The following is a 14,260-nucleotide window of genomic DNA, read 5'->3' on the forward strand; positions in this document are numbered from 1 at the left end:
CCACTCATATTTTCCCCTCCAGAAGCATAACCTCAAATAATTTTTTCCGGAAAGGCTTTGGAAAATGCTGAGTTTGAGAATTTTTATTAAAAATAGTGTAAAGGCGAATATTCCTGTAGTGACTGCCTTTCATACGTCGTCAGTGGAATGGGCAGCTCGCAAAGGAACCAGGGAAAAGGCTAAAAAGAAGAAAGTCAAGGTAGAAGTGAAGAAAGTCGGGTTCATCCCTCATAACCAGAGAAACAAGGACAAGTATGGCATAATTTCTCTCAATTTTCCTCTATTCTGTACTTATACAAAACATTTTTCCATTGCAGACTAGTCACAAGTGTTATCAACAAGCATTATGATGATTCCTGGAAGCAAACACCCTTCGATGATGTCTATGTGGGCAGGTACTACAAATGGAAGGTTTATCCATTCCGGGAGGCTGTGGAATGCCACCGGGAAACTCATCACCGTACAATGTACAATGTACCCAATGCCAGTCTCAATGTGCACATTGAGTTGAATATGGTGGCTGAGAAGAAGACCCGGCATATTGAGAATTTCTATCGAACCGTCAAGATTGATCATAGCTTTGACCAAGGAGTCGATCGGCAGATCATTGTCTTCACAAAGACCAAAGAGAGTGCCAAGGAGGCAATGGCAGCAGGAGCAAGTCTTGCTGGTGGGTCAGAACTTATTAAAGACGTTCAGAATGGGGAATTGCAGCTCAGTGACTATCAGTATGTTCTGGCACATCCGGAAATCCTGCCGGAATTGGTGACTCTCAGAGGATTGATGAAGAAGAAGTTCCCTAACCCTAAGAATGGTTCTCTGGGAGTTGATATCCCATCAATGGTGCAGCATTTCAAGAATGGCATTGAATATTCTGCCATCAGGGATGAGAATCAGCTGGATTTTGGATTGATAACCACCTCAATTGGAACGGTGAGTGCAATTTTAATTTATCAATAATTTTTTTCATGACAAAGCCATTGGATTGGGGTCTGGAAATTTCAATACTTTTTCTTTCCGGCTCTCCAAATGCGTTATATGCGAGATTTTCAAGACGAAAAAACAGGATTATTCTGTTAAAAAATTATAGGGTAAGTGTGCCGAATTCCGGACAGCTTGCAATTCCGGCCACCTTTTTTGTTCCTCGAATTTCCATGAATTTTTAGTTTTTAATACTTAAGAGATTATACAATGCAAAAGAATAACAAAAAATGTAGCTTCGACAAACGAGATGACGTGAAAAAGGCATTGGAAAAATTCCCGCAGGGCAAGGAACTATGTGAAAATGAAGGTGGACGAAATAGGGTACCAAAGCTATGTCTACATTTTTGTTCATTTTAAATTGTATTAAGAACGCTTTTAAAGTAAATAAAAACGATAAACTGTCTACAAGGTTCTAAGCAACACTCCTTAAGTAGAACGAATGAAAAAAATCAATTTCTATTGAAGATATTACGTTTCAAACTTGAGACTTTGGTCCTTGCATGCAACTATGCCGAAATTTGGCACACTTACCCTAGATAAATTCTATTCGATTTATTCAAATTTCTAATTAATATAGAAAAATTCTAAATAGATTAGAAAATTTTACAATAAATCTTCTTTTTCTTCAAACACAAAATCCAAGTTATAAAAATATTATGAACTACTTAAGGACAAATTTTGAAAAATAACATCAAAATATTTTTTGTTGAGACATAAAATTATTGTAAAGATTGGTTCAAAAGTTCTCTCATTTATTTAATGTCATTGCAGATGGGAACAGAAAGATCTAAAAAAAACTTACTAGAAACTCTAGTCGTAAAATCAAGTTAACTGTGAGTCTTTATACAGGTGTCAGACCTAAGGCTTAGCCATATGGCTTAAATGCTCCAATGTCTTATCAGTCAAGAGTTTTGGAAAAAAGGGGTGGCAAAGCATCCCAGGCTTTGCGAAATGCTCGAACTCGTGACTTAGATGCTATACCGTAAAAGTACTTTCGCAGCATTTACCGTTTACCGGTTCTCAACCGATTTGAACCGATTCAAATCGATTCGATTTTAATAGGATTGATATTCAGATATTTTCTTATCGGTTATGAAACGGTTCATTACCGATTCAAAACCGATTGGAACCGATTTAGTTTTGTCGGAAATTCCAAGGCCTTTCCAACGACCCCAAACATGACCACATTTGCGTGATAAATGCGCACTCTGGTGTCTTTCTAACTTTTGACCTTGAAAAACCGTTATTAGGAATGATTCAACGGTATTTTCGTATATGGTCGAAATGTTCGCCTGGATAATCTCTAAAACATACCCAAAAATGAAATAAATCGTGCGACGTGTTTTCCCAAGTCTCTATCTCTTACCGTTTGGCCTCTAGAACTGGTGACAGCCGGACGGATAGACGGACAAACACCATGACGACATTTCTCAGAAATCATCTGAAACGTGAAGATTTGTTGAGAAAAGTGGTCTCCGGGGGTTGGAACGTGGAAATTTGGAAGGGGGTGAAAAAATCGAGGGAATATACTGCTCTCTCCGTAGAGTTCGAGCAGTAAAATAGGATTGGATTTATTCAATGCAAATCATTAGATTCTAAAAAAATAATAAAATTGCTTTCTATTTAGGATGTTGAGACCTTTGGGGAACAGGGCTAAACCGACTAACCCTCTAACTTAAAGGTCGCTTTACAATCTCTTTTGTAGTCTTTTGAGGAAATTCCAGGAAAGCTTACACATTTCTAAATTGACTTTTATAAATGTGCCATATTTGCATAGGTTTTCGAATTATCTAGCACTATTATTAAAAAAAAGTTTGTAGCCTTAAGCGGTTTTTAGATTAGAGGATTAGCCCCATTAGCCCGGTTCCCGAAGGTTTCAAAATTCTAATAATAAACCAATTCCATTGGATTTTCAAAATCTGATGGATCATTTGTACTTAATAATCCAATCTTGATCAATCAAGAATAAGATCTAATACCGGCATCAGACTGGAGGTTTAGCCCAGTTCCTGAACGCCTCAAAAATCTAAATAACAAACAATTTTGTTTATATTTCAAAATCTAATGGATAATGTGCCTGTATTTGAAGCAATATTTCCTCAAAAATCTTGCCTGAGAAGGAATTGGAGGATTTAAGCCATATGGCTAAGCTTCAGGTCTGAAACCCGTATAAAGCCCGTATCACACGGATTTCAGACTTGAAGTTTAGTCCAGTTCCTGAAGATATCAAAATTCTAAATAAAACGAAATTTTACTTTTTAAATCTTACCTGATAATAAACTAGAAAAGTTAAGCCATATAGCTAAATCCTGCCTTACCCTAAAGGCTTACACAAAATTTAACAAAAAATCATGAAAATGGAGCATTTTTGAAGTTAATCGCGTCAAAAAATGTTTCATTTTGACAAAAATTGTCACATGTGTAACATACAGGACTGAATAAGGTGAATAATGTGAATAAGGAGAGTTTTTTAATTAAAGTCATATAGTTAACTAATCCGGGCCCTTCGCTATCTGGATCGTTTATGACTAATCCAATTAAAATAATATTATTATTTTTATTTCCGTAATATAGTCACTACAGTAACATAATATAACTATTCAAATTTGAGAAAAGCAAAGGGCTTTCGATCAATACCAAACTTAAGGTCCCCTGACCTCCTTGACCCGAGCTATAAGGGTCTAAAATGTTTCTTTAAATGGAAATAACTCCGGTTCGAATTGTCAGAATTTTAAAAGTGAGGGCGTTTTGGAAAGCTCTCGTGAAATGCCACTACCCCTTCTAACATCGCAAGTTCATAAAACCACCGCTAGGGGCGCTATTTTTAAAAAGAAGATTTTTCAATTTTCTAAATTAAATAACTCAAAAATTCCATTGTGCATCGGGCTGAAATTTTAGTATGTTGTAGCCGCTGATTATACCTATCAAACAAAAAATACCTAAGTCGATCCATAACCCCTGACCCGAGCTATAAGAGGTCAAAGTTCGAATATTGACCGGCCTCTATCTCCGGTTCTAATTAACATTTTGAGCTGAATTTTGGGTTTTTGGTTTCGTTTCAATGACCACTTTCAGATGGAAGTTCAAAAAGTCACCACAGGTGGGGCTGCGATAGCGTCAAAATTCAACAAAATTCAAACTCATTTTTCTCAAAAACGGCATTGTGCAAGTTAATCAAATTTTAGAATGTTGTAGTCTAGTCTATGACGTTTCAAATTTCACGAAATTCAAAAAATCATATCTCCGGTTTTATTTGACCAATTTTGATGAGTGAGGGCTTAAACGAAAGATCTCACCAAATGCTACAACTTTCTAGAATATTTGAACTTCGTGGGACCAACACCAGGGGCGCCACAGTCGAAAAACCAATTTCAATATCACATAACCTCAATTATCTCGACTGTCGCTGAACCGATTTTGATGATTACTTCGACATAATTGTAGAGGACATTTGTGTCTACATTTCGTCCATACATCATTTTCCGCTCAGACTACGCTATCAGTCCGATTTTGCCGTTTTAGTGTGAAAAAATTAATTTTTCCCATAATAAGGCTTTCTTCTTCTTCTTCTTCTGTTTTATGTAGGGCTGTCGGACTCACTCGGGTCCATATAGCCAATAATAAGGCTTTGAAACCACTCAGATGCCATTTTGACTGCTTCTACTCGACCAAGACACTTAAAATAAAGTTTTAAATGGAAAGTCTCACAAAATACAACAATTCTTTGATATAGTTGGAGTTCACCAAATGAACACTTGGGGCGCTCTGGTCGAAAAAACGAGTTCAGAAACAAACAACCTCGATTATCTCGGCTTCTGATTAATCGATGAGATCAAGTTCTACGGCAAAATTATAGGGAACTTTCTGGTCTACATTTCACCCATATATCACTTTTCTGTCACTCCATCCAAATCTTTGATATTTTGGTTTAAATACAATATTTGTATAATTTCATGAATTTTATTCAAGATAATTGAATGACGTCACCCAACTTAAGCTATAAATCGAATTTGCGTACATTTCGAATTAGCTTACATTAAGAATCTCACCTACATAAGCCGGTTAGGATTATCTGTCCCTTTTAGTTTAACTGTTTCCGGACCGCAGCATATACTGCAAGCCAATTTCACCATTTTTTAATCAAAAATATCTAATCTCAGGACTTAATTGAGGTCCTACAAAAAATATCTTACATTTGGACATCCTTATAGTTTGTAATCATTCACAAGAATCGGATTTTTATCAGTTCTGAATAATTAAAAAAACATTGTTTTTTTTACAGAATATTCATATGCTTCTTTGGGTACTCAGAGTCCCAAAAGAGACGAAAGAGTTTAAAATCATTTTTAAAATTGTTCCTTTTCTCATAGTCTTATCAGCAGCTGCTTCACGGATTTTATTAATTTTGCTTTCTGTAGCGTAGTGTATGACCCTTTTCCGTTTTTTCTGCCCTTTCCTTTGAAATCGAAAAATCTTTTATGCTTTCGTGTTTTATTTGTTTAATTTGTTTCGAAAGTATGATTAAAAAAAAATAATAAAAATATTTAGATAGTGTTACATAAACCCCAACACATTTGGTTAAAAGTTTCTAAATAGCATTTAGAGATGATAAAGTTTTTTTTTTTGCTGAGCCCAATTGTTGGAGTAACTGCCTTCTTTCCAGCTCAACATGGACATTGAGCATCTGGAGAAGAATTTGATCTGCCTCCTCAAAGACATTGACAGTGTGAGGCCGAAGAGAGATGGAAGGTTTATCACGAGAGTTCTCCTTAAATCTCCTCCATCGACTGAACAATTCAAAATTGATCCCTTCCTCTATGTCAGCGAAATAGCTGAGAAGTTCGCCGCGAAGGAGGACACGGAAGCAGAAGAGAAAGACGAAGAGGCTCAAGCTGTTCAGTAAACTGCTCTTCCGGCAATTAGTAGGTTCATACTTTGCCTTCAACTTCGCGAAAGAGACACATTTAGTCTCGCGATAATTGTGAATGAAACAGTGACTTCATTGTTGTAGGTAATAAATAATGTTTACAGAAGCACATGGTAAAGTAGTTTTTATGTCTCCAATTTTCCCTCCTGAGTTGTGTGCATTTTTTTTTGTTAATTTAAAATTTGTGACTCAAGAATCCGGAGATAACCCGGTGACTCGAGTGAGATTTTTTGGTTGGATGCTGCTTAACTAAGATTTAAATTTGACCTTCTCTCTCAAATCTCTCTGTTCATGAGAATGTCTCACAAGTCCAGAAGAATAGACTGAGCTCTCCATTCAGATTCAATAATGTCGCGGTCTTTTGTATTTCTTACGCACACAGACGAAAGAGTTCTTAACTAAGTTCACGAGGGATAGATGCAAGGAGTACAATTGCGCATTACCCAAATGAGAGTCTCCGGAATGGCGAGGAAGAGGGAATCACTTGAAGTTCGTTGCTATGGTTTTCCCCTGCAGAAACATTCCAAGAGGCAAAGCATTAAGAGAGCAATGTACAAGAGAGAAAAAGTCTTTTAATTCTCTATTATTTATTATAATTTATTTAAATAATTGATTTCAAAGCGTCTGTAGCCATTTACTGATCCCATGGTTCCAATTTGAGGCCAGTTTTGTTTGAGATGTATTCTATTAGGAGCTCCGCACCTTCCTCATTCTCCTGAAATCCTGGAACAGGGACGCATCTCATGTACCAGTCCACTAAGTTCTTGAATTTTGCAACATTAGCACCCAGAACCTAAATGAGAAAAGATATTTTATCAGGTTTTACTTAATTTTTGTCATTGGGAAATTAAATTCACTCTGTTTTTTTCTTCATTTTTTGCTTATTTCAATTTGTTACTAGTAATGAAAAAATAAATCTCAACGAAAGAATAGAAAAAAACTTTAAATATTTTTATTACAAAAAAAAACACAAACATTGATTACACCGGAGATAACGCTGCTTTTGTATAATGTTTCAAAATAGAGGGCCCGGAGGGCCCTTATTTAAATCCAATTTAATGTAACCCTTAGACTTCGGTATTGTTTCCGTTTTATCATTTTTGTGCCTTACGCACACCGCACAATAACTTTTGTTTAGTAAACATGTTTTTGACATTTCAATGAGAGTGAGTGAGATCTAAATCTATAGTCATCTCGCTCATTCTTATGGGAAATTTTGAAAACATGTTTACAAACAAAAGTTATTGTGCGTTGGACATTATGCATAAAAAACGTCTTTGACCCTAAATTGACTACAGTAAATTTTACAAATTTTTAATATTGAATTAAATAAATACTGTATAAGTAGTACAGTATACCCAGTATACTTGACTACTTCCACAATTAATATGTTGTCCCTATTATATTTTATATCAAAATCAAGTTAAATAAGGTCGTGACCTATTTCTCCATGGAACTGTGTTAACCCATTCAGTCAATGTACTAGAAATACTTAACATAGAATGTTCATATTTTGGAAATATATTCCTTCAGATTAATAGATGATTTTTTTGAAAATAATTTTTTTTAATCTATTATCGGGGTGCGGGGAGCTGCACTCAAATACGCGTTTTAACTGTCACTGAATTTAAATTCTGTACATTAACACTTCGAAGAACCCTAACTAAAAGTGTCACGGAAGGACCAAGTGGCAGCCGCTGCCACTTATCGGATTTTACATAATATTTTAATATTTTTACATATATTTTAACATTCGGAGCCTCAGTCAGTTCTTTTCTGGTGTCTGAATCAGAAATTTCACCTCCTTGGGTACTGTATCTAAAGATTTTTAACCATTCGATGTTTTCATTTTTATCAGAATCATGGCGTCAGGGAAAGTGGTCTGCCTTTGAATGCGGCAGCCTTTGAATATTTCAATTTTTCTCTTATTTTTCAAAGCAAAAATTCTACATATGAACAATAGTTAATACTATTAACTATTTTCTATTGACTTCGCTTAACAAAATGGATTTTGAGCTTTGGTAAATAAGAGAAAAATTGAATAATTCCCATAATTATTCATATTTCATGCATATTTCCCAATTCAATATTTCCCATAATTCTTCTCAATAATTTGCAAAAACACTTTCAATTTGTTCTTTTAGGGCTTTTATACACTAACAATCAAGAAAATTACATCTGCAGAACGTCAAACTACCATATAAAATGCATATGGCAGCTACTGCCACTTGGTCCTTCCGAGTGCAGTTTTTTGTTTTTGCAATATATTTACATTAATATTTAATTTTTATTAAAAATTTTATAACGAAAAAATAGCCAGATAAATTCTGCACGCATTCAATCGGGTCTCCAGGCGAAATAATATATTCTTCACTATAAAGAATAAAATTGAAAATTAAATTGGCAGCGGCTGCCACTAGGGTCCTTCCAAGTGTTAATACATTACAAACTCTGTTGATTTAGATAGAGTACCTATCCAAGAAAACAAATTAATAACCGGAATTCAAATCAGGAAAAAAGATAAAGGCCAATTTTAACAAATTCGACGGGATGTGGGATTCTCCGTCAGCCATTTTGAGCAAAAATTTTGCATAACTTTCTCCGAAGCGAGAAAAGAACAACAAAATGTTTTTCCATCTCTGTCGGGCTATTTTTTCCAAGTAATTGAATGACTAAAGTTACACCGAGAAAAATGTGGATGGTAAAATTTACCATCCTCCATACAAAATTCTAATGGCCGGATAGTAAAAAAGTCACCCAGCAAACGCGATATTAAATTGGACTGTCAAAAATTGTAGAATCTATTGCATGGATAGTAAATTCTAATAGCCGGATGGTAAATTCTAATATCCCCGGATATTAGATTTTACTATCCGGATGGTAAATTTTACTGGCAGGATAGTAAATTTTACTAGCCGGATATTAGAATGAAAAATGTCGGAAAAATTTATTTTTCCTTATTTTCATTGATTTTTGGCCATTGTTTGAGAGCTTAGGGCCCTTCCTGGATGACATTCTCTGTATTTCAAGCCATTTTGATGCGTGAAAATCTTTTTCCAACATTGACGACTCAGCCGAGATTTGAACACGCGACCTTTGCGATGACAGTCCAGCATCTTCCAGCTGCGCCACGAATTGCTATAATGTATTCAAAGCATATCGGGAACCGTTGCATCGGCATCCACGATATTCCAAAATGACATTTTAACAGCAGGATGGCAAATTTTATTGGCTTGGATAGTAATTCCAATCCAAATTACTATCCTCCGTTAAAATTTACTGTCTTGCAGTTAAATTTTAACATCAAATATGCGGCCAGTAAAATTTACTTCCCGGATATTAGAATCTAAGAGAGGTCAATGTAAAATCTAAAGAAGGATAGTAGATTTTACCATCCGGCTGTTAGAATTTACTATCCATAGGATAGTAAATTTTAAAATGTCAAGATGGTAGATTCTAAAGGAAAGTATCTATGGAGGATGGTATTTTCTACTATCTTTTGAGGCAGTAGAATTTAAAGACACGATTTGTAGAAAAGACCATCCAAATTTTTCTCGGTGTACTAAAAATCTATTCCCGACAGCAATTTGAGTATCAATTGCCTAGGAATAAATTATCTAAAATCACTGAATTTGCGTATGATGTTTAATACCATGGTAAGGAATGGGTTAATTGGACAACTATTAATCCTTAAAAAAGCGGGATAATTAGTTTTGGTCAGTAAATTAGCAAATTTGGTAAGTGAAAATCCAAATTTTTCAGTAAATAATTCAATGTCAGTACCGTAGATGCGGGTGAATTTTGCCCTCTACTGTTCGTAAACTTTTCTATAATTTTAATGTGTAAGAATGGTCTTCATCGATCAAACATGGTAGATCGAATTTGTAAAGACCATAGACCATCCTTAAGTGCTAGAATTAAAGAAAAGCTTATGAACAGGGGGGTCAAAGCCACCCGCATCTACGATAAAAAATCAACTTTGGTAATCACGGAAATATACTTCGATCAGTAAAAAAAATTAAATTAGTTTGCAACTTCTTAATTTTCAATTTGCCAATTTACTATTTACCAATTTTCATTTTTACTAAAATTCTACTAAGAGGGCATTACTTAAAGTCAAAGCTTATTTAATAGGTATGAAAACATAATAACAGAAATGAAGATAAAAAAAATAGTAGAAGAATAGAACATCGCGCAGTGAAATTGACAAGCTTCTCTGCCACATTTATACAAAATCGGCGTAAGTACTTTCAAGTGATACCCCAAAAGTTTGAAAAAAAAAATTAAATTCCAACAATTGAACAATTTTTTATTCTCTTATAATGATAAAAGATTTATAAAATGTTTAAAAATTTTATGCTCCATTTTTCTTCCTTATTTGTTTGATATTAAGTTAATTAATTAAATACTTTTTGTTATAAATAATATCTATAATTTTATGGTCTTTTATTACTTTATTGTTTATTTATTTCGAAGTACGTATTTACTACTAAGTAAATGCAGATGTTTTGAGTGGAAGTCATGGAACGTATTTAGCTATAACCAAATAAGAATAACCACTGGATAAGAGCATTATCACCAGCTACAAATCGATTATTTTTGAATAAAAAAAAATTTAGGTTTAACCCTGATTTCAGACGTGCTCATTATAACTTCCATTCGGTTCAAAATAATTGTCGGTAATGAGCGTAAAATGTGTGATTTGTATCTTTGAATCACTTAATATTGAGAATTCGATTTACAGTAGACTCTCGCAAATTCGGCTCTTTTAAGATCGGGCTACTTTTTAATTCGGGCAGCGGTTACATTTGAAAAAAGTTTGTTGTCATTTTTCATTTTGATTATGATTATCAAATGAATCAAAAATGCTCAAGTTTGGCATGGTTTGTCTTAGTTTTGATGTGATTTTGCATTATTGAGGGATTTTCGCGCAATTTACGTTATATATGAGTGTGTAAACTCAATATCTATATGCACATGAATAAAAAATCGTTGCATTTCAAAAAGTTTGTCGCCCGAATTTCTGTCTAATTCGGCAGACATTTCGGTCCCATATGCCCGATTTTGAGAGAGTTGTATTAATTTATAAAAGGAGTGACAAAGCGTTCCAGGCTTTACGAAGTGCTCAAACTCGTGATTTAGATGCTATCCATCAAAAGTTCTTTCATGTGGTTTAAACCGATTTGTAACTCACTCGAAAGATCCCACAAAATAATTTTAAGAGTAATAAAATTGATTTTAGGGCAAAAATTGCTTATCGGTTCATAACCGGGTCACAACCGGTTCACTACCAGTTCATAACCAATTTGAACGAATTTACAAATCACTCAAAACATTCATTGTCCAAACCAAAATATCTTAGGACTTAATGTAAATGAATTTCGAATAAAAATTAGTTATCGGTTATGAACCAGTTCATTATCGGTTCAAAATCGATTGGAGCTGATTCAGTTTTGTCGAAAATTCCAAGACCTTTCCAATGAGCCTAGACATGACATTCTCCTGATAAATGCGCTCTCTAGAGCCTTTTTTTAACCTTTGACCTTAAAAAACCGTTATTAGGAATAATTCTACGGTATTTGCGCACATGGTCAATTGTTCGCCTGTATAATCTCTAAAATATATCCAAAAATGAAATAAATGAGTAGGGAAGGTGTGGGGGTAAAATGAGTGGCATGTTAACGATCGCTGGGTCGAATTATGGCGGTTCCCCCTTAGGTCCCAAGTCGCTATCTCTAATTGTTTGTCCTCTAGCGCTAGCGATAACCGGACGGACAGTCGGATAAACAGCGTGACAGAGGGAATACTATGCTCTCTCTCTGTGGAGTTCGAGTAGTAAAAGGTAAACTTGATCCACAAAAATTGGTTAAAATAGGTTTAAATTGACCTATATCAATTAGGTTTCTTTTGAATCATTGTTTTCTTTTTTTTTGTAAGGCAATGGATTTTGTTCTTATCGAGACATTTTAATATTTCAATGGCAATAAAGAAGTGTGTCACAAAAATGGACCTAAACCATAAATATCTTTTCATATTCAAAATTAATAAGAATAGCGTTACTTTTCGACCTAATAGTAAAAACGATTTTAATTTTGAGTCATAAGTCTACTTTTTATCAATTAACTCTTTAAGGACCCTTTTGATTTTTTAAGGCCCCTTTATTGGGGCTCTGAAAAAATTACTTTTTCTGAGTTCTTAGAGCAAAACATAACTTTGTGAAAACCATAGGAAAAAAAATTTGGCACACTATTGGCGTACAATTCGTCCTTAAAGTATTGATAGATTCAATTCTAGATATTAAGTAATCCAAAGACACAAATTACGTCTTTGAACGTTCATAAGCTACAATTAATGTGAATAGCATTAAGATTGTAAAGTGTGAAAACACCGTAGAGTACCTATAGGTACCTATAGGTACTCTACGTGTGAAGCGAGCTACTCTAAAGTGTGAAAACACCGTAGAGTACCTATAGGTACCTATAGGTACTCTACGGTGTTTTCACACTTTACAATCTTAATGCTATTCACATTAATTGTAGCTTATGAACGTTCAAAGACGTAATTTGTGTCTTTGGATTACTTAATATCTAGAATTGAATCTATCAATACTTTAAGGACGAATTGTACGCCAATAGTGTGCCAAATTTTTTTTCCTATGGTTTTCACAAAGTTATGTTTTGCTCTAAGAACTCAGAAAAAGTAATTTTTTCAGAGCCCCAATAAAGGGGCCTTAAAAAATCAAAAGGGTCAAATATGTATACATATTTTTCTGCATATATTAAATTTATCCAAATATATATAATATATAACTCTGATTTTTCTGAGTATTTCCCTTGCTAAAATACAACATTAAGCTCACCAAATTTAACTAAATAAATAGTACACTGACTAAGAGACGCAGTCAAATAAACCCAGCATCATGATAATTTAGATAAAACTGATGAGTTTACCTTTAATGTTGAAAAAGTTGAGAGAAATGCAAAGTCCGCGATAGTTAGTTCATCGCCAGCAATGTAATTCTTTCCATCGATAAAATTATTCAAATGTTCCAGAAGGGTATAAACCTTGTCTTTCTTGTCTTGCGGAATTTCAGCCACTCCTGCATAGATTCCGGTCTTAAAATAAATAATAATGAAATTAGAAGGTTTTCACTCCAATTCTCAATCTCCAAAAGCTCTAAAAACTTACAATAATATTTCCGAGCGCATGCATTATGCTAGAATCCAGGCTCAACCTTGAGTCTACTAAGGCTCGTTTCTTGGGGTCCAGTGGGTAGAAGGAACTTCCAGGTGCTCGTGAGTTGACCAAGTATGCCAAAATTGCCCTGGATTCCCACATAATGAATCCATCATCATCAATTGTGGGTAAGCAGTGCTGAGGATTGATCTTCAGGAACTCAGGTTTCAACTGATCTCCTTTAGAAAGGTCCACCAAAATCTTCTGAACCTCAATTTTTAGATTTTCCACGGCAAAAAGAACTGCCCTGTAGGGAGGACACGGGGGATAGTAGTACAGTTTCAAAGGTGCCATTTGTTAGTTTCACAATTGCTCTTCACAAAGATCCGCAAGAGACTGAGCGCAACATTTCATTTTTGAATACTGAAACTCTTATCAGTACTATCACTTCATATCATTATCATCGTAAGCTTACCATTATGGAACTGTACATGACAGCATAAACAAATGACTGTTATCAGGATTGTGATTTATCAAAATTGGATGGTTGTGCAAAGTACTGCATTTAATGAATTACTTTCAAATGTTGTTTTTAGACAATACGTTCGTTATGTCACAAAACAATTTTAAAAATTTATTTGCATTTGCCAGTGTAATAAAATAAAAATTGACTTAAAAAACGTTTTTCCATGAGCAAAACGGCTTATTAAACATGAAACGCATGAAACACAGCACAGTGCAATTGACAAGTTTCTCTACCGCATTCATACAAAATCGACGTAAGTACTTTCAATCAATATGACAAAAAATTGAAGATAAATATATTTTTATTATAAATATTCTTATAAAGTAAAATGGAAACCATTTATAAACTATCTTCGCATCTCAGTTGTGATTTAAAGTAATTTCTGATTAATTTTGCGTTATTTTTTAATCAAAATTTAATATATCACTGGCCGGACGGGCCGGACATTAGTTCTGAAAAATGCGACCAGTTTTAGTGTAAATTTTTTCCTGTTTTCGTACACATTTCACAAGATATATTCAAAACTACGTAGGTTGCCAATTTGTGGTTTTCGGTTGCCTCTCCGTTATTAAATTGGCTTTTATTTTGTATTATTATTTTTTTCTAATTCATTCTACAATAACAGAAAACAGCTAATAAACTCAAAA

The 14,260-nt window shown here is 34.3% G+C and overlaps 2 protein-coding genes across 2 annotated transcripts; one reads left to right on the top strand and one right to left on the bottom strand.

The window, feature by feature from the left end:
• Positions 1-18: 18 nt before the first annotated feature.
• LOC129798964 (39S ribosomal protein L1, mitochondrial) lies at positions 19-6,020 on the top strand. The gene is made up of 3 exons (XM_055842511.1): positions 19-252; positions 318-933; positions 5,648-6,020. The coding sequence occupies exons 1-3, from the start codon at positions 65-67 to the stop codon at positions 5,885-5,887; spliced, it is 1,044 nt and encodes a 347-aa protein (XP_055698486.1). The 5' UTR covers positions 19-64; the 3' UTR covers positions 5,888-6,020.
• A 478-nt stretch (positions 6,021-6,498) lies between these two features.
• On the bottom strand, positions 6,499-13,513 carry LOC129798975 (glutathione S-transferase 1-1-like). The gene is made up of 3 exons (XM_055842524.1): positions 13,100-13,513; positions 12,862-13,026; positions 6,499-6,704 (listed from the first exon to the last, which is right to left on the bottom strand). Exons 1-3 carry the CDS (start codon positions 13,439-13,441, stop codon positions 6,546-6,548), a joined length of 666 nt encoding a protein of 221 aa, XP_055698499.1. The 5' UTR covers positions 13,442-13,513; the 3' UTR covers positions 6,499-6,545.
• Positions 13,514-14,260: the final 747 nt, after the last annotated feature.

The sequence above is a fragment of the Phlebotomus papatasi genome, chromosome 1 (genome assembly GCF_024763615.1).
Source record: "Phlebotomus papatasi isolate M1 chromosome 1, Ppap_2.1, whole genome shotgun sequence".
Classification (NCBI taxonomy): Eukaryota; Metazoa; Arthropoda; class Insecta; order Diptera; family Psychodidae; genus Phlebotomus; species Phlebotomus papatasi.